The sequence below is a fragment of the Zonotrichia leucophrys genome, chromosome 5 (assembly GCF_028769735.1).
Source record: "Zonotrichia leucophrys gambelii isolate GWCS_2022_RI chromosome 5, RI_Zleu_2.0, whole genome shotgun sequence".
Classification (NCBI taxonomy): domain Eukaryota; kingdom Metazoa; phylum Chordata; class Aves; order Passeriformes; family Passerellidae; genus Zonotrichia; species Zonotrichia leucophrys.
This window is the reverse complement of record NC_088175.1, coordinates 32,071,390-32,095,218: the sequence shown is the minus strand read 5'-3', so window position 1 is coordinate 32,095,218 and position 23,829 is coordinate 32,071,390. Positions and strand designations below refer to the sequence as shown.

Genomic DNA, 23,829 nt, shown 5'->3' with positions numbered 1-23,829 from the left:
AGAAATACATGTTCTATATGAGCAGTTTCCCTGAAGTGAGAGGGATTGTCATCTCTGTGCTATTCTGTGAACAAACTGTTAACCCTTACCTCTTGTTGTGTTAACCCAACACACTCTTGTCTCTAACCAGTACCAGTTAAAAGAAATTATTCAGGCACCAGCTGAATCTCACTACTACACTCCTGTTTCCTTGTTCACATGACTGAACAGAAGAGCAATGATGCCTAGTTTAACACACATTTTCCCTTGAGAGGCCTTAGAACAAATTTCAAAAAACAAGACCTCCCAATGAACAGGCCACTTCCATTACATAATGTACCACCTTTCTAATTTCTGGAGCCCATCTAGAGACGTCTTTTTTGAACCCAAAATACATATTTTTTAAATATAATGATAAAATTCAGATTTGGATCACTACAAAGTAGATTGATGTAAACACCACACAAATCTTGTATTTCTGCTCAGAAAATGAACAATATGCACTTTGTGTCTTACCCATGACTTCTACCTTCATATTTTCTTCCTTCCTTACATGTTCTTCCAGACCTGACTCCTGCATGGAAAGAGATGATCTTACACCATGCTGAGCCACATGTTGAGATTCCACAAACTCCTCCGGTCTGTTCAGTTCCATTTTTAATTCCTTTTTCTGGCCTTCATTGTTACCACGTTGTGATTTCAAGAAAGCAACTAAACTGGGATCTGCAAGTATTGACAAAGAGACAGACAGAGATGTGACAGAAAGTCTCAAAATACTTCACATGCCTATAGCTTCTGCTATTTATGTTTCAGTCTTTTCTACATGTCCTCTTTCTCTTACCAGCTGTCACTTCTCTTCAAACTAAGGCCCTCCACTGCTTCATGACCCCTTAGACACATAAGGTGGGTGTAACTGTCTGGTGAGGAGACACCACAGAAAGAACTGATAAATGTCTTTCAGGGTAAAGCAACCACAAAAATTCTATTTTCCCAACTTACAAATAAAGATAACTGCTTCTTTTCCCCTCACTGCCACTCAAATAGGACATCTAAGCATGACTATAAACTGTGGAGAGAACTCTGGTCTGTGGTCCCTGCCAGTGGCACCAATCTGAACACAAGAAGAATACACACGACAGACCCCATAAAAAGGATTAGCTAATTTTTATTGAATTGCAGCAGAACTGCAAGTTCTAGCTCAGATATTGTGTTACAAAGTGATCTTTGACTGTCCTGAACTGACTTTCCATTCCAATTATGGTCTGACAACACCCAGAAAAATGACACAGCCATTCTCTTCACGCTTTGAAGAGAAACATTTGGGAGGTAGATGTGTTTTGAAGGACAGATTATGTTCATATAGCTCTAAGATCATCATTTTACTTTCAGACCTGCTACAGATATCCCACATCATTTTGGATGGAGCGCACTGTCTCTGAACACTCCTCTCCAAAAGATGGTGTTGGGATGCTTATGCCAGAGGTGAACAGTGAGAGATTGTGCATTGTGCCTCAGTGAGGTACAGAAATACTCCAGTAAGCAGGGTCAGAGATACATAAAGTAGAACATAACACCTACAGTGGTTATTTATTCTTTGGAGGACAAAGGACAAGCAGTTGAGAAATGCTCTGTACCTGAGATAAGTCATCTGAAAAATGACTCCCATGTCTCTGAAACATCTATCCCACACTCATGATTGCTGCACATTCTCCTCAATGATGCAGTTTAAACTGTCCTTGGTGAAGGACAGGCATTCAGTCCAGTCTCATTAAAGTATTCCTATTTTTTCTGAATGCAGGCAAGAGCTCTCACTTTCTTGCACTTCACTGTACAGAGCAAGGAAAGACTGTACTCATTATTTCATCATTTCACTCAGTGACAAAAAAGTCACTAATGTCAATCTGTGCACAGTATATCAGAAACTAAGCCTACTTCTGTCCAGAGTCTCCACCAACAAAATCAGCACAGTACCAACAATAAGACACTGCCCAGCACAGAACTATGTACCCATTCTCATACTTCACACCACGGAGCACCCTCTGCTTCATAACCAAGAAGTTAATTCAGGGACTGGACAGCATTTAACATGCACAAATCATTCACATTCCCAAATTTGGAGAAAGTCTCCTTAATTCACACCTCTGTGCCTGTCCAGCTCCTAAATCCATCTGTAAGTCAGCAATTTAGTTTAGGAGTGTTTCATCATGTATAATTCTCTACCCACAGATATTGTGGGAATTCCAAAATTACACCCAGTTTCTTTAAGGCCTCAAAAGACTAAAGTATCTACCCTTGTAATCTACAAGGCATATAAAAATACATTGCTTCATAAAATCTTGTTGAAAAATACTTGCAATACATCCCATTCTTTTTCAACTCTTTAAGTATTCACTAATATCCCAAAGGACAGAGTAGTGGGGATAAGAAGCAAAAAATCACAAATCACTCACAAGAAGCAAGTATGTAATCAGGGTATTTTTCATACACGTGCCATAGTTATAAGCAGCGAAGCCAAATAAAATACTTGGTCTCTGAATGAAGGATGGACCCAAACAATCTGGCTGCAATTATTTTGTGTAGTTTCTCTGCCACCTTTCCAGTTATACCCATGTTGCTTGCAATGAAGTCAAGATAATTAATATGATCTTTAAGCTGAACCCACAAGAGACTTATGCATCTAAAATGCCACTCATATCTAAATTTGACGCTAGAGGACCTGAAATCATGAGAATTTAAAAAATCCTTGTCTGCCACCTACATCTGTACATCTGCTCTTCCTGAGCATATAAATTCATCAAACTAACACCAGCAAGTGTTGCAGTGGCCCAGATCATATGAAGTCTTATCAAACACACCACATTCAGTGTTCTCCTCTACCTTGTCATCAGCTGCCAGTGACAGGCATTCTCAGAGCACCACTGTGGACAGGGCTCCAAACCAGAGACCAGACCCCTGCTAGAATATGCCCATACCCAACAGTGTGAAAATTAAAACATTTTTTCTAAAAGTCAAGGCTAATTTCAAGTTTTTTCTGCTCCACAAGTATCGGTTTGAACTGAAATCTCCCACATGCCCATATGTTCTCCCTGTCCGGGTACTGACAGTTCTGGCCCAAGTTTTAGGTATTTTGGAGGGGAAGACCAAGGATTCTTTCTCACCTCGACATTGCTATGACACTGCTTCTTATCAGCCTCGAAAAATTACAGTTTAGGACCTTAAACATTTATGTGCAATCATGTATTTGGAGCGCAAGTCAATAAAGTTCACGGATCATCTTAACCCACAGCAGAGGGGTGACAAGAAAGACTTAAGCCAAACCAACCTTCACTGAAAAATAAACACTATTTAACTTCTTCACACTTAGTTCTTACTCATAAGCTATTGACATGACATGGAAGCAAGATTATCCACACATGGAATGAGCAGGAATTCCAAGTTCCCATCCTTGACCTGTGAATTTGCTAAGACTTTGGGACACCTACACATTCAATAAGTTGCCTCAACTCTAGAGCTGACCCTGGGAAGCACATACCCAGCTGAGCCAGAAGCCTCGCCTGCTCCTGCAGGATCTCTTCCTCAGACATGGACTGCAGCTTCTCCAAGTTCTCTCTGTGAATAGCTTGAGCTTCCTGCATACTCTTTTGGCTTCCAAGACCCTCTCCCGTTATGAGACAAGGGCGCTGAGAGGTCAAAAAGTCACCATCTTTATCTGTAAGAAGCAGCAGAGAAAGCAGTAAGTGATCTGTGTCTACAGCATCACGAATAAATCTCAACTGTGTCATTAACAGGCTTGCATAATTTTTTCCTTACCTTGGTAGTAAAGTCAGAACAGAAATAAAGGAGTTTAGCTTAACTTCTTTATTTAACTTTAACTTCTTTATCTAAACAAAACTAAACCATTTGTGCTTTCATTCCTTGTTACAACAAACATGTTGACATAATTTCCAGCTTGTTTCTTTGGGAGCTTGAGGAAGATGGTAGGGAAAAGAAATTATGTTTCTTTAATGCAAAGCAACAGCATGAAAAGGTAAACTGCAGTATAATTCACAACTGATGCATCAGAGCATTCTTCCAACCTAGTGAATACTAGATTATTTCTCTGCCCAGGAATGCCTGAACCCACATTCGTATGTCAGCTGAACCATGACCTAGTAAATAGTTGCTGAGTAAGACAGAGAATTAGATGAGGTAAACCAGCTTCCAGATGATAAAGGATCAATTCTCAACACAGGCATGTTTGCTTCTAACAATGTCCTATAGTCACCTTCAAGGGTTAAACATATTAGAAGTTACAGCAAGGGACATTGCTCCTACTCTGAACAAAATTGAGTCTCCTTTATCATCTGATCTAAATCCATTTTAAATGTTCATTTCATTTAACCATTGCACCAGGTAACATGCTCCTTTGGTCAATGTGAGACCCTGCAGCTCTTCTGCAACCCACTATACAAGGATCTGACTTTGCAACTTTTTTGCTTATGTTTTATTCATATGCTCCATATATTGACTTGGACCATCCCTATGCCCATAACCACCCAGGCCTGAAAGCATCAAATCCCTGTTCAAATAGCAGCAATGACTCTCAACATAACACCAGGAAGATTTGATGTCATTGCACAGTTGTGCATATTGAGCAGAAAGAGATAAGACAGGGCGACCTGGCAAAAGCTTCAGCATACCTCCCACCACTAGCAATTAAACTAAGTATTACAACAAACAAATACGTTGTTACTACAAGAAATTAAGCTCCCCCTCTTCTCTTGCTTCTAGTGACCTGCCACAACAGTCTGGCTGAAGAGGCAAAGGGATTTTGTAGTCTCTCTGTCATGCTATTACAGTTTAGAAGTGCTCATGTTCAAGAGGATGACAGCTATACGGCTGCTCTATTTCCCCTTCAGCTTTCTCAGACAGAATTATACATGTCCAATTATAACAGGACATACACTAAGCACAGTTTAGTGACCTGGATGGTGGGTTTGTGCACACACAGCACATCTGGCAGTTCTCTTACCAATTCTCTAACAGGGGGCAGGGCTGACACAAACCTTAGCCTAATGGTGATAATCTTCAAATGACATCTTGCCTCTATTTCAATGTGAAAAAGAGCATGTCAGGGCAAAACCCAGACACAGGGTGCTCCTAAGCAAACTGGACTGCCCCAGACAACACAAATAAAAAAAGCCTGGAGATGCTGGTAACAGTTGAACTGACTTCATCCTTCCCTGTCACGTTGCTGTCAGACAAGTAACTGCTGGAGGTGGCAGTGACTCATCAGCACTGCTTCACAGCACTCCTTATGGAGCAAAGCCACAGTCTCATGGCAGCAGATCTGGTGACAGAAAACTGAGCTTTCAAACCTTTCAGTAGGAGTGAGAACCCACATCACAGTGGTCTCAAATGCTTTCAACACAGAACCACTCTCTTCCCAAAATTGTGGAAATCAGTGATGAAACAAGAAAAACTTTACATATAACAAACAGAAAGGGAAAGGAGGGCAAGAACCTTGGAAAATAAATCTAGCTCCCTGTGTGAAGTAAAAAGGAAACCAGGGAGAAAGCGAACCAAATTTTTAGAACCATCTCAGAATTTTCTCCTTAGAATTTTTTGTTTGGATCTCAGACCATCTCAAATCATAGCCACAATACAGACATTCCAACTGACCTTGAGATTCCTAAACTGAGGACAGCAATGCTACCCTAATTTAAAAACGTGGTGTGCTGACGTTATGGTTACTAAGACTGTGTAAATACGGTCAGCTGGATGAGCAGAACCTTCTCCACTTACCACCCCTGCTGCCGGGGAGAGGCGCCTCGCCCACGGATCCCGCAGGATCCAAGGCATCCGGGGCAGCTGATCGTACTTCCACGCACTCGGCAGCAGAGGGAGCCGTCGCTGCCTTCTCAGCAGCTCTTTTTGCTGCCATCTTCTGTGCAAAGATGCTTTTTTTTCCAGATCCCAGCTGCACCTGCAAACGGGGAAGCCACGTACTCACTTTTCTATCCAGAGTGTCCCTACACACCTGCCATTAACAGGTGATGTGATCCTAAAGACACCCTCAGATCAGACTTTGGGACACGATATAGGGAGGTTGCTGGCAGTCACCTGTCCCTTTCTGTGCACATGTGAATATTTTTTAGCACACAGTTTACTGCTATGACAGAGAGACAAAGACATGGATGATTTGGCATCTAGAGAAGGAAGATGATTAATTATAAGTGAATTCAAGCAAGGAAAATACATCTAAAACGTCACCAAACACAATAGTTACAGCTTTCCTGCTGTTCAGAAGCTCTGCATAGCTGAATACCTTGGATTTCTGAGTATAAATGGGCTGTACTTCAATGTGCTCACCACATGCTTGGAACAGGCTTCCTATAAGGTGATTAGTGAGCAGCAGGGTGAAGAGATCTACACAGTAAGAAGTGGGCAAGTAGTGCTAAAATAATCCTGGTTAAATTACTGTGTTGCTTGCCTAGGTAATGGGAGGGCATGGCTCTGAACAGCCTTGCACAGGGGATGCACAGGAAATCCAAAGGAGACTAAGCAAAAAATCTCTTACATGTCTCCAGTCCAGAGAAGAAGCTTAAAAGGCACTCTGAACATTTGGTAGCTGCTTTGAGCGCTTCTACATCAGATAAGCAAAACTGGTAGTTTAAAAAGTATTACTCTCACCTTTCAAAAAAGCTGTCCTTCAAAATAAGCTACCTCCTCAAAAGCAACCACAGCTGTCAATCACATATCAACTCCCAGCATCTGACTCCCACTCACCCAGCAGTCCTTGCTACTACAGCAATGACTGATAATAGCAACCATGGCTTCCAGTTTTACAGCCTCAGAAAATAATTATATCAAAATCAAAAAGCACTGCTAAAGATAACCTGACCAACCATACTCAAATGTTATGGAGGAGAAATCAGGTGCGATTTCAATAAGAAACTGGTGGACAAATCAACAGAGATTGCTCCTCAGATAAAAACAAGCCGAACAGGATCAATTCTACTATAGCACTGCAGATTTGACCCACCTTTATAAAGTTAGTCGAAGAAGACTAAACCAAGAAGATTCCAATGTTACTTAACTGCAGGGTATGGAGTAGCTACTCATTGGCAGCTTGGTAGAAGAACTCTCTCCTTCACTCAGGTGGCAATGCCACAGATACCTTGAGCCCGCTCATAATCTTCAGCATACTAAATTGGTTATTTTGAGCCCTACCAAGCCCCACTAAGCATTAGGATTTAACGGGAGAAAGTTTAATTGTTAACAAAGGTAGCATAAAACATCTGCTCCTAATCTTACCTCACTTTTTATCTCGGAGCGGTGAAATGTCCTTGGGAATGGGTCCCCCGTGGGCACTGGCATGGTCACTGCTACTGCACTGGTGTCTCGTTCCTGAAGAAAAAAATCAAGCCCTGTAAAACCATTGCTACAGCCAGACATGTTTGTATATTTAACTGAGAGCAGGCTCAAAATCTCCCAGCTCTGCAGCTCACACTGTCATCAGGCTCAGAATACCTTGTGCTTATTCAGAGACAAAGTGAGGCTATTTTCCAAAAGACTGGGCTGCCAAACTCCATGCATCACTCAAAGAATCAGATAAAGGAAAACCTAGGCCAGTGCAAAGCACAGAGTACATCCCCAGTAGAGTCCAGAAACTCACCCAAATCCACACTACAGCACATGCCTGCATGCAATCAGTGTGACCTGTAGGCAGTCAGGGCTGGAAGGTAGATCTGAAACTATATTTAACTGACAAGAAAAAAATACACCCAAAGAGCTTTTTTCTTTCAAGGTGCTCCAGGACACCGGTCTACAGTGCTGCTTCATTACACTGTAGAAATAAAAAGCAGCCACATAGCCCTTCATCCCTGCTTAGTTCAGAGCATTCAAATAAACAAACACTAGATCATCACACAAAAGACAGACATACAATAATTTTGCTGAAGACTGCTGTAATATGTCGATCATGACTGTCCAATCTTTCCTCTGGATCTTCATCCTCAAAGTGGACACTAGCACTTTTGATCTTGGACTTTTTTGGAGGAGCTGGAGTTAGAGCTGGGAGAGTATCAGGAAAACCTGAGGAGGGGAAGCAACAACAAGGAAAACAAAAAGCAGTCAAGTTATTGTGTACAACCACTGTGCAGTAGGTACCAGACCAAAGCCTCCTAATAGACCTTTTATTCCTCTGATGAGAAATAAAGATAAGGAAGCAATAAGATGCTTGAGTCCCCTGTCTCTAAGTTAAAGGGTGTAGTAAAGAGAAACATGCTTGAAGATTCTATTTATATATTGGCACAAGGTCTTTCCAAGGAGCTCCATAAGCAGGAAAGGGTACTGAGATCTCACTGCAAGTATTAAGGGAAGCAGCAAGGCTGTATAGAAACAAGTATTGTCGTTGCAGGTTTTGTTGAGGCATAAAATAGCATATTTCTGCTGCAAACTGTTAAATGTGAGGGATTTGTATGATCATGAACAAACTCCTTTCCACCTGCTATAAGCAGATCATATTTCCTCTACCTGGAACAAAGTACTGCAAGATTTATATTGCTGCTTTTAAAAAAGCACCTTGTGCTTCTGAGATCAAGCACATGACAAAAGTGTTACAGCTACTATTGATAGAGAAAACAAAAACAAGCCAGATCTGCTGGCTGAAAACTGGAGCAGCTAGGAGAGGTAAATCTCAACGACACTGGGTCTGGAGAGCTGGCAAAATAAGCAGTGAGAGTTCAACAGCACAAATTACAGAAAACACCTCTTGCTGGCAAGGTACCACAGACAGCTGATAAATGTGGACTAAGGCACCAAGGGTGGTTCTACTGGATGCTAGCAGCATGGGACAAGCCAATTTCCAAGGCTAAGGAATAAATAATACTGAAAGAAGGGCACAAAGGCAAGGGAAAAGCAACACTAGGTTGAAAGACAGAGAATCTTAGTAATTCAAAGAAACAAACAAATTTACCATCCAACATGACTACATCTTTGCTGTCCTGGAGTGGGGGTCTCTCAGCATCTGTGCTCCCTTCCTTCCCTTTCCTCTTGTCTGCTTTCTTCACAATCTTCACTGCAGGTGAAGCTCTGGCTGCCAGGAACTGGTTCTGAAAGTGCAGCAGGTCTGCCTCGGACTCGCCAGGCTTTGGTCTCGACAGCATCCTGCCTTCCTGCTCCTGCAGCCCAGCCACACGTGCTTTTCACACAGGACTCCAAAACATGGAAAATGGGTAAAACAACTGGATTTCCTGGAGATAGAATGGAGACAGCATGGGAAAGCTCATTTTTGTCCCACTCTAACGTTTCTGTACATACCACAGAACCCCTACTTCAGGATCACCCGAACACAAACACTTAAACAGGAGTCCCACACAAACGGAATCCTGCTCTTCACTGCTGAACAAAAGGCTACTTGACAAGCCTGCACAAGGTCTGTCAGCCAGCTAGGAGCACAATGGCATCCAGCCAGTAAAAAGACAGACAAAAAGTGCATCACTGCCAGAATGCCAACAACACGGCCTGGGATTCGCAAAGTCAGAGTAACATCTTGTCCAAGATGATAACTGAGCAACTCAAATCCAACAGATTTGAGCTGCTCAATTATCAATGCCAACCAAGAATCTCAGAGGCACAGTATCACATAAACATCCCCCTCCAGCATACCATCTCCTCCAGATCCCTGGCAGGATGGAAGAGACTCTCCACATACAGCTGGATGATGAACTCCCTGACTCTTTGCTCTCCTTCTCACTCAGATCTCCCAAGTGAAAAAAGTCTTTCTTTCTCATGTAGAACTCCTGTTCTCATTCTCTTTCCTTACTGGCAGAAGCTGTGCTATTTCCAAGCATCTTCATTCACTGCTCAGGCCAATTTGGGGTTGAAAAACAACGGTGAGATTTATACAGACTTTTTCACACCCTGCACATGACAACTCACCAGGAAGGCAACTACTCCACCTCCCATCTACCAGGCAGGAAAATATTGGTGACTCTTGCTCCCCACATCTGATTCTCAGAGCCTGGGACCAGCAATCCACTTCTCACAGGCAGAAAGTAAACTGTTTGCAAATACATTTCATTGTATTCCTAGCATAAGCACACACCTACTTGCTGTTTATTTATGGAGCTTGCTGCCACAACAGGGCTCCCACAGCCAGGCATCACTTGCTCGGACCCTCTTTGATATCCATAAGGAGCAGAACACGCATCCAAAGCCAAGTGTTCCCTGCCCTGTCATCACAGCCTTCAAAGCCCAAAGGAGGAGGATGCCTGCTTTAACAGGCACAAAACACACAGTTGGAAGTAAACACTGCTCCTAAGCTTTCTGCAAGAAGCCTCCTCCACACAGAGCTCTACATAAACTTCTCCAAGTCTCTCCCTACCAAAACTTCATCAAGAAATACAGCGCCCCTTCAAACTGCCTTTGTTTCTTGGCAAAACTGTCAGCACAAGAAGACAACCAAGCAGCCACTGTTAATGAGGTTGGATGGTCTTCCAGGAACCCCTTCCTCAAAGCCCTTCCTTCAACACACGTGGCACCTGCAGACAATGAATGCAGGGAAAACTCTTGGCTTTCTTCTCAGGGCACCTTTTCCCATGTCCCATGGGAGCCGATACAGCACATCAGCAACACTCCCTTGCCTGTCAGGAGTCCTCATTCCCACTCACCAGAGCTCAGAGAAAGCACACAGGACTAACAGACTAACAAACTCCTGAGGATCAGCACTAACCCCAGCATCCTGCAGCCTGGTCACACCTCCAGCCTTGCAACTGGCTACTTAAAAGCTCACCACACACCATCTGTTTGCCAGTGATGGGACCTCCAGCCAGCCAGCACAGGCAACACACGGAGATACTGTCCCAGGAACACAGGAAACGGATCAGAAATGATGTCCAAGGTCTATGAGCACCTCTGAACTCCACTACATAGTGATTGCTGTGTACACTATCATCTTACTTGATAAAATCCAGCACTGGTAGGCTTTTTAATTTCTGGTGGTTCATCTGCACTTACAGTGTATTTTTCTTCCTCAGCAGCAAAGCCCAACATGCAAAGGGAGACAGTTACATCTATGCACCAGACACGGTCAAAACAGAAAATATGTATATGTTGAAGCAAAAAAAATCCTCTCTGACTGCTACTGTCATTTGTGAACCTTGGGGATGGCCTTTTTACCCATTCTCAAGTGTACAGCTTTGCATCATTTTGATAAAGTTATCAGATTTGGGCAAAAGAGGAATACAAGATCCACAATTAGTGTCTCAAATAAACCTCTTCAGACCTTGTTGGTTGTGGCAAGAATTTAAAAGGAGAAGCAGAGAGTCTCTGCTCTCAGTCTCTTCTGGGCAGCCCAGCAGGCAGTGGAAAAGCACAAATTCCCCACTTGAGATCAGCAGGCAATGAAAGCCTCACTCAGGATTACTGGCTCCTTTGCAAAATGGTGACGTGCATTCTCTGCTCTGTCACAAAAATGCTTTCCACACACAATGCTGTAATGGCCAACAGTCTTCTTGACACTTTTACTTGCTACAGAAAAGGGAGACACTGGAAAGACACTCCTCACAGATGAAAAATCCCAGCCACAAGAGTCAACTGCTGCAAGAAATTCTCCTCAAAGAGGCTCCACATCTCATGCTGGTCACAGAAGACTCAGTGACTGTGACCCTGCCTGTCGGGCACACACCGTGTGCATGCACACAGCATCCTGCCAACAGAAATGCTGCTGTCCCAGCTTGTCTCGAGAGTCTCTGCAAGAAACAGGAACCAGAACAGCGCAAAATAAAATTAAAAACTACAGCTGCTATTAACACACTGAAGAGATGATGCGTGCCAGCGTTCCCACCGCGTTCACGGCCCTGATGGACTTACAGAAACTACTCTGAATCAAGTCTCAACCAGCCGACGGAGACTCGGCCTGGCAAGGCCTCTCTGATGGGGGCAGGGAGGGAAGGAGAGAGGGAGGGAGGCACACAGCGGCACAGATCCCGCAGCACCTCCCGGCACGGCGGGCATGGCCACCGGATCGGCGGCCGCGCGGAGCCCGTAGCCGCTCTCCTCTTTACACCAGGGCAAAGACCAAGTGCTGGGCCCCTGCCGGCTACACCGAGCGAGGCCGGGCCGGGCCGGGCCGGGCCTGCCCCGCCGCCGCCGCGGGGTTCCCGCGGGCAGAAGAGGCCCCGCGGCCGCCGCAGCCCCGCCGCCACAGCCCGACCGCCACTCACCTGCGCGGCGCCGCCGCTCCCGCCCGCGCTTCCGCCCGGCCGCCGTCACTTCCGCCCGGCCCGGCCCGGCCCCGGCCCCCGGCTCCTGGCGGGCCCCGGAGCCGCTGCGGGTTCGCCCTGCGCTTGTGCGGCCCGGGGCAGCTCCGCCGGCGCTACCCTGGGTCCCAACACCGGCACACAGAAACGCATCCGTGTCCGCGCAGGAGCTGTGCCGGAGGGCGTGGCCGGGCCCGAGACCGGGCGTGTTTTGGGAGAGCAGATGCATAAAGCTCTATGAACATGGCTGTTCATTATTCATGACTTATTGTTTGTGATATGTGCCAAGCTTTATTAGAAATTATGAGAGCTGTCAGAACTTGCAGGAGCTTTGATTTTAATGTTGGTTATTGATTTTAGTGCTTGGTCAACTTCCAGCTCTTTTTACAGAACGAGTCATTTTTGGAAGGCACCACAGTTGATCATCTGGTCCAACCTCCCTGCTCAAGCAGGGTCATCCTAGATCACAGGGCACAGGATTGCATCCAGGTTCTAGAATATCTCCAGTGAGGGAGATTCCACAACCTCTGGACAACCTACTGGTTGTCAGTCATAGGTACAATAAAGAAGTTCTCCTTCATGCGCAGGTGGAACTTCCTGTGCATCCGTTTCTGCCCCTTCTTTATTTGTCCTATTTTTTGCTACCATCAAGAAGGGCTCTGCTCCATCCTCTGACACCCTCCCTTGAGATACCAATAGGCACTGGTGAGATTAATAAAGATGATATAGCTGGGGAAAAAAATCTCTGAGCATGAGAACAGGCACAGGTTCTCATTCAGCTTGGACCTGGTGGGCGCACTGGGAAGGACTCACCACAAAGCGCTGTGATGCTGTAAAAAATTAAGCACTTTTTCACTTTTGGGGGGGGGTATACCTTTAGAAAGCTGCAATACTACTTAAAAATTACAGCCAGAAACACATTTTATCCTTTATGACCACTGAAAGCACTTAAATCTCTAGATTTCTGTTCATCTTCAGGCCAGGCATCAGAGCACCACTGGGTTTACAGAGGGCTGGGGCAGTGCAGTGGTGCCAGCAGAGGATTTCTCTCTGCCCCTTCAAGGCTTTCCTGGGGCTGAACTTGGGAATGGTTTCCCATGGACCTCATGGACCCAGTTCAGTTCTCCCAGCTGCACAGTAAGGCAGGGAGGCCGTGGCACTGCTTGCCTTGGAATGTGTTTGGGTGAAGCATTGGGGCTGCTTAGACTGTCTGACAGCTGCTTATGGTTCTGGCTCAAGACAGCCATGAGCATTTTCCCTCCCTGACTCCTCTCACACTGGCTGCTCAGCTTCTGTGGCCACACACACAGTGTCTCTTAGCAGGCAGGTGAAATGAGGAAACAATCTTTTCTGCCAGAAAGACATACAAATAGAATAGATTTAATTACTGCAAGGCAGGAATGCTTCCCATCAGAGCTGCCAGAGTTGTATCTTGTTGAATCTTTCCTTCATTCCATCAATTATTTACCTTCAGTTTTAATAATACAGTTAAGGGCACTATATATAGCTTCTGCTCCATCAATAAATCATGCTTGTGTGTCTTCATATTTATCTTATAAAATTATAAGTACCGACATGCTTGCATGGATTTCCTAAGCAATTCTAGCAATGGAATTCCCACCAGTGTATGTCTTGGAATCTTTGGTGGTGAACCCAAATATTCTTCACTCAATGAGAGCTATTTTATGAGACTTTTTATGAGATTTTTTTATTATTTTATGAGCTCACGAGTCTTTTCACAAATCCCAACAATCTCCTTCATCCCCTTCTTATAGCTCCGTGCTGATTTAAAACCCAGTGGGAATAGAATATTAAACCTACTTGAGCTGCTCCCTTTCCCCTGCCCCTTTCCAGCAGTGGAGGAAACACAGGAGAGATTATAAATTGGAATCACAATTTACTGAAAAATTAGCACAACAATATTAATAAAAGAGTGTACAAAAGAGAGATAATAAAAGAGTGTACAAAAGAGAGACAAAAGGATATTCACTACTGAACAAACAAAAATACTTCCCAAAGACCACATCCAGTGTGGTTTTCCAAGAAAAAGGCAAAATGATGGCTGGCCCTGTGCTGGGCAGCATGGAGTATATGCAAATACAAAAGCAGAATGTTGGAAAGGCTTTCAATTTAACTTTTCCCACTCAGACTGAAAACAATGGAAGAACAGGGACAAGGCAAAACCTGGTGGGACCTGACAGGGCTCTGAAGCAGGTGAGAGGACCCTCCTTCTCGGCCTGACTTTGTGGGAGTGGGACTGGAGAGCCTGGCAGTTCCAGCAGCTGCTCCAGGGGCTGCAGTCACAGCAGCTGCAGCCTGGGCTCCACATGGCTCAGCTGGGCTCTGCCCTGCTGCTGCTTTCTCTCCTTTCTTTTTCTTGGAGCAGCTCCCCAGCTCTTGGGCTCACCAGCGCTGTCTTTGAGCACCAAACCAGAAAAGCCAAATCCCCAAGCATAGCAAAAGATGGCCACCCTTCCACTTCCATCCCCTGACTCCCTCTGGCTCCAACCACATTCTTGCCATGACAAGAACGGTATGGAATTATACAGTGCTAGAAACTCTATCCCTTTCCTCTATAACCATAATGAACTCATATCAGTTTGACATGACTTCCTGCCCTATCATCAAACCCAAGAATCCACACAGTATGATAAGGTCAGTGCACACAAGCCACCTTCCCCATCCCATAAATCCAAGGCACTTTAGTACATGTGATCCACAATCCAGGCTCAGTCCATCAAACTAGTCCTTGGGTTGCATTGCTTGAAACAGTTCTCCCGTTTGCTCAGCAATCTCCTTCATCTTCTGACGTGCCTCTTCTATGGTGGTGCTAGCATTATGGACAGTGACACAGCATTCTCCATCCGTCAGGTTTAGCATCCCACACACTCCATTCTCTTTCAGCAACCACGTATCTATGGCTAATCGCTTCTGCAGAGCCATTTCTGATGCCTGCGGGGCCTGCACCTTCGGTTCCCTGAGGGAGCGTCCGGTCCAGTTGCTTAACACATGGACTTGCCTAGTTAAGTTCTCCAAGACATACTTGTGCTGCTGGTCAACTCCACTGGACACAAAAAATGATTCTAAGTCTAAAGCAACATTTTGTCCCCAGGTGTAATAGTCAGGGACTTGAATCCCCTGAATCCAGCCTTTTGCATCTGTTGTATTGTGGATTTCTCTCCGCACTTTGTTGTTACGATAAAGCGTATAATTGAACGTTTTAGATGGACACATGGTAGGAAACCCAACAGTACACTGCAGTCCAGCCATATCATACATGTTCAAGTGGGAATACATTTTCCCATCTGAACATGCCCATACCGTTCCCCGTGGAGCTGGATATTTGGCTTGTGAACACTGATACAGGTCACCTTGGGGAACTTCCTGTGCTTCACTCCTTGAATTCCAGACCCTTCTCTGTTCAGGGCCGTGTGTAATGGGAATGCCACAGGATAGTGCTGTCTCTGAATTTTCATAAGACCCATTGCATCGGGTGTCTTGGTTTAGATAGCCATAGTTGGGATAATCCCAACAGGTACACATGTCCCGGATAAAAGTTCTCAGCTCCGAGATGTACCAGGTTTCTATAGGCTCACCTGCTCCTGTGGTACAATCTAATATACGGGAACAATTCAGAAAGGAGGTCTCTGATTTACTTTGGGTAAGACTTCTACGGTTCCTCACTTTCCAGCAGATGCTCTCTCCATTAGGTAGTGTGGTCTGATAATCCTTACAGTCTGATTTCTCCACTTCCCATTCTACTATTTTCCCTGTGGGGACCCTGGAAGCCCATTGTAGTGTAGATATAGGATCAAAGATTTGTTTCAGAGACCAGGCCCACTCGTAATTTGTTCGGTTAACTTGCTGCGCGGTTCCTGGGTTATCAGGGATTTGTATACACCATCCTGCATCCCAATGTAAATTGTACTCATGTTCAAAAAACCCACCCTCAGCAGGAGAATCCCACCACGGTACCACCGTGCAAGGGATAGAAGTGACATTTTGCAATGTCTCAGAAGGGTTGGTGTCTAATGACCGATAGCATGTTTGATTCCATAAATCGCTCCAGGTAGAGTCCCGTGGGAGCTGGTAAAAGGCGTTCTTGTATTCTACCCATGTCCCATTTGCATCCCACTGTTGTCCTTCTTTCTGATCTAGGAACTGGGATTCCACCATCCCCCAGGTAACATTTCCTCCTGGTTTTTTAAGATTATCCAGTTCTCTTGTTAATATTTCTGAAAAATTTAACCAAATCATCATAAATCTAAACCCCTCTGATGCAGAGTTGGGGAGGTTAATACATATTCCTTGATTTGTATGATTCCAAATATGCATAAATCCTTGTATCAACTCCCAAGCTAAATTTGGTTCAGTACTCTGATTTTCAGTCGCTTGAGACAAAATCATACATCCATAACATAAGAGTAAAAACTTTTCCCACACCATTTTTTTGCTAGTGAAAAGGCAAAATAGGCTTAGCAAAATCAAATTAAAAAATACACAAAATGATCCGTCCACTCAAGAGTTGAAAGCATAGGTCCAGCAGTGGATTTCAGATAATCTGTAAAACATATACATGCATAAAAACAAAACATGATTAAAAGGAGGGAACAATCCACCACCTGGCATGCAAGTTAAGTAGCTTTTTTAAGGTCAGGGGTACCAATCCCACTCTTGGTAATTCTGCCAAAACCAGCTGTCCTAACCAATGGATTTGCGGGGTCTTTAGTTTCTTTTGTTCCAGGGAGCACAGCTGGGGATGAAGACAAAAGGTTGTGAGTTACAGGCACCCATTAACTCCCCAGAAGCTCTATGTACCCCATTTGATACCCTCTTGCCCATTCGGGTTCATGAGGTTTCAGGTTCCTCTTCAAGAGCCCATGGGTGCATTCAACAACCTCATTTGCCTAGGGATAGTATGGAGTGTGAAATGTCCATGGAATTCCTTCATCTTGTGCCCACTCTTGAACCACCCTGGTGTGGGAGGATGGATTGTAGGAGAATAGAGACAGCGCTAAAGCAATCTCACCCCTGAGCAGTTGCAGCAGTAATTACCAAAGAGTAGGAACAGCTCTGCCCTTAATAGGCCACAGCTGTGTCCAATAAGGATGGGTGTTATAAAGGAGTAGGTTAGGTGAGGGAGAAGAGAGATGGAGTTTGTTGGTTATGCTATGAGGAGGAGGGGGCAGGTGGCTGTGCAGAAGAAAAGAAAAAAGGAGTCAGTGTTGTGAGGAGCTGCCCTGGGAACTCACAGAGAGAAGGTATGAAAGTTTTACAGCAAGACAATGAACTGGTGCCAAGCAGTGATGCCAACAATTGGTGACCTCTATGGGGATGAGTCCTGACACCCTGGCAGTAAAGTGACTACTGTTGGACTGGAGGGACTGGGGCCATGGCAAATAATTAAACCATAGCTCCAGTCCCTTTATGGTGCTGTGCCCTGCTGCTCTTGGTACTGCCTCAGCTTGAGTAAGCTCAGACAATACTTCCACCCTGACTTCAGGAAAGGCCCTATATAGTCCACCTGCCAGGTCTCCCAGAGGCCTTTTCCATGTCCTTAGTGAAGGGATGCCTCCTGCAGTGGGTGTTGTTTCTCTAGTCCTGTACAACACTGACCACAGACAGAGATGACAGTGTTGCACAGTTCCGAAGTGCCAGGCCACAGTTCCCAAGTGCCAGCTCCCTTAAAAAGATCCTTAAATCCTGGATGGTCTCCCTTGGCATGTAACCACTCTAGCAGATGTTTCCATTTCTCTTCTCTCTTTACTGCCATATCTGCTGCACAGGTCAATGAACCTACCTGATTATTCAACAGATGAGCCAGATTATCTCTCTTCTGGTGGGCAGGATTTCATCCCACCAAGAAACACTTTTGCTTAACAAATTTAGAATGTCTTCCCATTTCTCTCACTGCCATACTGGCAACTCAAAAGATCCCCCACTCCTTTGTTCACAAAATGGGAGCCAATTGGTGCATCCCTTAAAAACAGCACTGGGGTTTGTATAAATAAATGCTGGTTCTTTAGTGTCAGCCTCTAACAATCACCCTGCTACCCATCTACCTACCTACCCTGCTAATAATCACACAGCAACTGATTCTCCCATCTCAGCACTTTCTTCTCCCCTTGTCACAATTCTGTCCCCTGAATCAACATGCAGAACACTGCTCAGTATTTCTCTCTCTTTTGGACGATGTCTCAGTGAACCACAAACTTCTCAGGTGGGGCTCAACTTGAGGGGTAGGTTTCCTATAAGAAGGGAGGCTCGTGGTCCAGCGGACTGCCAGGCAATTCCCACATTTGGATCGCTCTGGGTGCTCCCTCCTCTATCTGAGGCATATGGCAGTGATGATGTAATTGTTCACACCACGTTCTTACTGCTTCTCCCTGCACAACCCCCACACCAGGTGGGGTTCTGGCCAGTACAGGTTTCAAGACCTTGAAAGGTCCCACTAAAATAATTGGTTTCTGCATATTACTTCTTCAGCTCCCTGTAGAGCTAGACTAGCCACAGAGGCACTTCTACCAAACTGAATAAAGTTTTTTTCATCTTTAGAGCTGTGCAAATAAAGCCTGACAGGGCAAGCTGGAACCTCAGGTCTCCATTGCCACACATGCATCAATAATCCGTGAGTTGCAAAGCCCCATTTGATATGAAGTGGACCTGTTGGATGCATTGGTCCTAAAACCTGATATAACCCAGCCTCAAATATTAACAATTTTAAGACTTCTGTATGGACAGGGATCTAGTCACTGGTGGTCCTCTGGGGTGTTAAATCATGTTAAGGATGGGCTATGATGGAGAAAGCCAGAATGTGTTTTCTCCAAATTACCAGCAGGGCAAGGGCATGTTGTAGCTCCTTCTTCTATCCAGGAATTTCAATTTGCTCAAGGGAAGTCAAGGTTTTGGGGTGAACACACACTGTTCCTCCCCTCCACCATACTCCTAGAAGCTTTACTTCAGAACATGGAGTTTGCTCCTCTTCTGCTGAAATTTGAAAACCTAAATTTTCAGGGTGACTAATTATCTCCGTTTTGGCTTGTCCTACTATTGTGGGATTGGGGCTGCCCACCAATATATTGTGAATGTACTGATCTGCTCTAACTCCCTCCATGGGCATCACTACAGAGCATGCTATCTTCTCCAGACCCCAGCATTAACATCCCTGGCAGGATGCAAGAGACTGTCCACGTGGAGCTGGACAACACACTTCTTGACTCTGTTTGCTCTCCTTCTCACTCAGATCGCCCAAGTGAAAAATGTCTCTCCCTCATGTGGACCTCCTGTTCTCCTTCTCTTTCACTGGCCCCTTACTGGCAGAAGCTGTGCTATTTCCAAGCATCTCCGTTCACTGCCCAGCCCAATTCGTGGCTGAAAAACAACGGTGAGATTTATACAGACTTTTTCACACCATGCATATGATAACTCAACAGGATGGCAACTCCTCCCATCTACCAGGCAGGAAAATATTGGTGACTCTTGCTCCCCATATCTGATTCTCAGAGCCTGGGACCAGCAATCCACTTCTCACAGGCAGCAAGTAAACTGTTTGTTAATACATTTCACGCTAATTTCAGCCACTGATCAGCACTAATGCTGCAGATTTGGCACCCTCCCACCCTCAGTATGTTAAACAGTGTGTGCATATTTGATTTCTTCCACTTTTAAAAACGAAGCAGGATTCAGGCATGATTTATTGAAAAGTTGGAAAGGAAAAGTGGACTTAATTTTTTTAAATTACTGTTATCTGCCATAGGGATAGGCAGAACACATGAGAAAAGGCAAGGCATGGAAACAAATCCCTGCCCCAATCTCAGACAAAAGCGGGGTTCAACCATTGTGCAGGCACAGCCACTGCCCTGAAGCCATAGTTTCCCTTATACTATTACTATAATTGATTGTAAAATATGTAGGGAGAAACCTCGTGGGAAAGATGCTCAGAAACAAGAGTTACTGCCTGTAACTCTTAGGTAGAATTTATGACTACCCTTGGAATATTTATACTGTCTTCAGGCATCTCATTCTTGACCAAGGCTGGTTAAAGAGAGATGCTCTTGGTTCTGAGAGAAAAAAGGGGGCCAGGATGTTTTATTGGTTTTATGCAAGGTATTGGTGTGAAGCCATCCACCAGAGGCCACTTCAGGGCAGGAAGGAGCACCCTGCTATGGTACCTTGCTACTGTCAGGGAAGGGACTAACCCAAAAACACCTGGGATCTCACTGTGGCTCTCACTGATGCTGAGAATGCAGAACCGTTCCCTTTCAGCCCACTCTGCTCGCAACTGCACAGCAAAAACTGAAACCTCCACACACAGCTCCTTCTTTTCTGTGTGTACTCCTAGCATAAGCACACACCTACTTGCTGTTTATTTATGGAGCTTGCTGCCACAACAGGGCTCCCACAGCCAGGCATCGCTTGCTCGGACCCTCTTTGATATCCATAAGGAGCAGAACACGCATCCAAAGCCAAGTGTTCCCTGCCCTGTCATCACAGCCTTCAAAGCCCAAAGGAGGAGGATGCCTGCTTTAACAGGCACAAAACACACAGTTGGAAGTAAACACTGCTCCTAAGCTTTCTGCAAGAAGCCTCCTCCACACAGAGCTCTACATAAACTTCTCCAAGTCTCTCCCTACCAAAACTTCATCAAGAAATACAGCGCCCCTTCAAACTGCCTTTGTTTCTTGGCAAAACTGTCAGCACAAGAAGACAACCAAGCAGCCACTGTTAATGAGGTTGGATGGTCTTCCAGGAACCCCTTCCTCAAAGCCCTTCCTTCAACACACGTGGCACCTGCAGACAATGAATGCAGGGAAAACTCTTGGCTTTCTTCTCAGGGCACCTTTTCCCATGTCCCATGGGAGCCAATACAGCACATCAGCAACACTCCCTTGCCTGTCAGGAGTCCTCATTCCCACCCACCAGAGCTCAGAGAAAGCACACAGGCCTAACAGACTAACAAACTCCTGAGGATCAGCACTAACCCCAGCATCCTGCAGCCTGGTCACACCTCCAGCCTTGCAACTGGCTACTTAAAAGCTCACCATACACCATCTGTTTGCCAGGGATGGGACCTCCAGCCAGCCAGCACAGGCAACACACGGAGATACTGTCCCAGGAACACAGGAAACGGATCAGAAATGATGTCCAAGGACTATGAGCACTTCTACACTGCACAACATATCATCTGCTATGTGGCCACACTATCATCTGCTGTTGTACACCCTGTCTGTATTAAAAGTCTCACAAAAAATTTCTGTCATGGTCTGGCCCTGCCCTGGAGAGTCTGAAAACTCCAGCAGCTCTGCAGGAAGTGTTACAGGCATAGCTGGGAGAAGAGATCTCAGACTAAAGGAAAACACAAGAGCACAGAAGGCAGTAAAGCCACAGATTGCTTAGAGGGCCAAGATCCACTTCTGATCCACCAACTTTAGTTCAAGTGTGAGGCCAGTCAGGAAGGTCAGCTATGACAGTGAGGGACCCTAAGCACCAGTGCCGCACCAGTGTGTCACGGCGAACGGATTCACTTTACAGAGAAACTGAGCTCCACAATGCTCTCCCAAATGCTTTCCAGCAGCAGCGTTTAAGCTTTGACGCAAACGCTGCCACGCTGGGCCGCTGCTCCCGGCAGCTCGGGCCGCCACTCACCTGCGCCCGCACCGCGCCGCTCCCCGGGCCTGCTTCCGCCCGGCCGCCGTCACTTCCGCCCGCGCGGCCGGGCCCTGGCTGCCCGCGGGGAGTTCAACTGCGCTAACCGAGCGCTCCTCTCGGCCTTTGACGCCTTCGCCACGGCCCCGCTTCCCGGCACTGTGCTCACGGCCGCCCGCTGCCTCCGGCCGGGCCCCGCTCCTGGAGAGACATCCCGCCGCCGAGCCGCGGCTGTGGGTTCGCCCTGCGCTTGTGCGGCCCGGGGCAGCTCCGCCTCTGTTCTCCTGGGTCCCAACACCGGCACCTGCATCCCACAGCGAGTGTCTGCACACAGAAACGCATTCGTGTCCGCGCAGGAGCTGTGCCTCGTCATTACCGCAGGGCGTGGCCGGGCCCGAGACCGGAGGTGTTTTGGGAGAGTAGATGCATAAAGCTCTGTGAACATGGTTGTAATTCATGATTCGTGACCCCAAGTGCTTCATTTCCTATGGCAGTGAGTCCTTCCCAAACAGTGAGCCCACCTGCTCCAGCCCAGGCCCCAGTGAGGATCTGTGCCCGTTCTCGTGCTCAGAGAATGCCCTTCCCAGGTGAAAAGGCTGAAAGTTGACCAAGCACTAAAATCAATAACCAGCATTAAAATCAAAACTCCTGCAAGTTCCAACAGCTCTCTCATAGTTTCTTATAAAGCTTGGCACGTATTGCAAATAATCAGTCATGGGTTTTATCCCTTCACAAATCTGCGATACTAAAGCAAAATTACAATCAGGAACAAGTTTTATCCAATACAGTCACTGAAAGCACTTATATCTATGGAAACAAAGGTAATCCTTCATTCTGTCAGCAGACAGCCAGCCTTAACCATAATGTCAGGGAAACCAGACTGTGATTAACTCATGAAAAATTGGAATGAAAATTATAATTTTTTTTAATGCTAGACAGCAAACATCTCCCTCAGCTTCATGTCTTCTGATGAGCAACCATGTTCCTGACATGGTAAAGTTGACCACTGCACTATTTTAGGTCATTGAGCTCTCCTTGAAGTAGGAATCAACTTGAAGATGTCCCTTTAGGAGCAGTACATAACTAAGAGTGACTGTGATTCTAACTGTATGATCAGACATATGATTCTGGCAGAGATGTTTAAGCAGTTAGTGCTGTTACATCTGGTGTGCTTGTAGATGCTTCTAGCAGGAGGAATAAATAGACCTGTTCTTAATTACATTTTGGAGATTTGCAGAAGGGAGCCTCGAGAATGTTTGGAGTGCTCCTGTAGTGCTGTCCTGCCAGACCGCAGTTCATCAGCTGGGGGAGCTCTGCTTTGTGCTCCCTGAAGCAAAAGAAATCATATTAAAGTCAAACCTAGTTCAGGAATAGCAGTGCCTGCTGAGAAAGGGAGTGTCAAATGCTCTGTTTCACTGAAAATAACTGCTACCCTACCACCACCATCTGCCACTTAATATTGTTGTTCCCAATTTGTGCTGATTTGGGATGCAAGAAACACTTTGAAATAATTGTGCAGGTTTCTTGCAGTTAAACTTCAAGAGCAGCAGCTTCTCATCCTTTTGCTGTGGAGCCACTCACCATCCTGATGGCTCCAGGACTACAGGTCTGGCTGTTGCTACCACAGGTCTGGCTGATCGAAGTGAGGAGTTCAAGGTGTCCTTTGGTTCCTAGCTGCCATTTGTAATCATTGCTTCTGGGGCAGTGAAGGTCAGGTGAGGCTGCTCCAAAATCTATTGAAATCAACAGATTGTGCCTCTGAAGCAAAATGAGAAACCAAGGGTTAAGGTTTTGCACTACTCATCTTCAGGCCAGGCATCAGAGCACCACTGGGTTTACAGAGGGCTGGGGCAGTGCAGTGGTGCCAGCAGAAGATTTCTCTCTGCCCCTTCAAGGCTTTCCTTGGAACTTGGGAATGGTTTCCCATGGACCTCATGGACCCAGTTCAGTTCTCCCAGCT

General features: G+C 45.6%; 1 protein-coding gene and 1 long non-coding RNA gene across 3 annotated transcripts in view; one reads left to right on the top strand and one right to left on the bottom strand.

Moving 5' to 3' along the window:
• The window catches only part of RPAP1 (RNA polymerase II associated protein 1), a 38,811-nt gene extending 26,589 nt beyond the window's left edge, over window positions 1–12,222 (bottom strand). The window contains exons 1-7 of one of the 2 annotated variants that reach the window (XM_064714130.1): window positions 12,189–12,222; window positions 8,939–9,215; window positions 7,907–8,055; window positions 7,276–7,368; window positions 5,764–5,944; window positions 3,512–3,688; window positions 496–702 (exon numbers count right to left, since the gene is read on the bottom strand). In XM_064714130.1, the coding sequence (XP_064570200.1) occupies window positions 496–702; window positions 3,512–3,688; window positions 5,764–5,944; window positions 7,276–7,368; window positions 7,907–8,055; window positions 8,939–9,128 (997 nt within the window). In that variant the 5' untranslated portion in view covers window positions 9,129–9,215; window positions 12,189–12,222. Of the gene's footprint in view, window positions 1–495; window positions 703–3,511; window positions 3,689–5,763; window positions 5,945–7,275; window positions 7,369–7,906; window positions 8,056–8,938; window positions 10,281–12,188 lie in introns of those variants that run through there. The other variant, XM_064714128.1, reaches the window with a different exon arrangement.
• Window positions 12,223–17,408: 5,186 nt separating this feature from the next.
• LOC135448789 (uncharacterized) lies at window positions 17,409–21,923 on the top strand. The gene is made up of 3 exons (XR_010440578.1): window positions 17,409–17,485; window positions 18,780–18,852; window positions 19,468–21,923. It is a non-coding gene; the product is annotated as an uncharacterized LOC135448789 (long non-coding RNA).
• The last annotated feature ends 1,906 nt before the right edge of the window (window positions 21,924–23,829 follow it).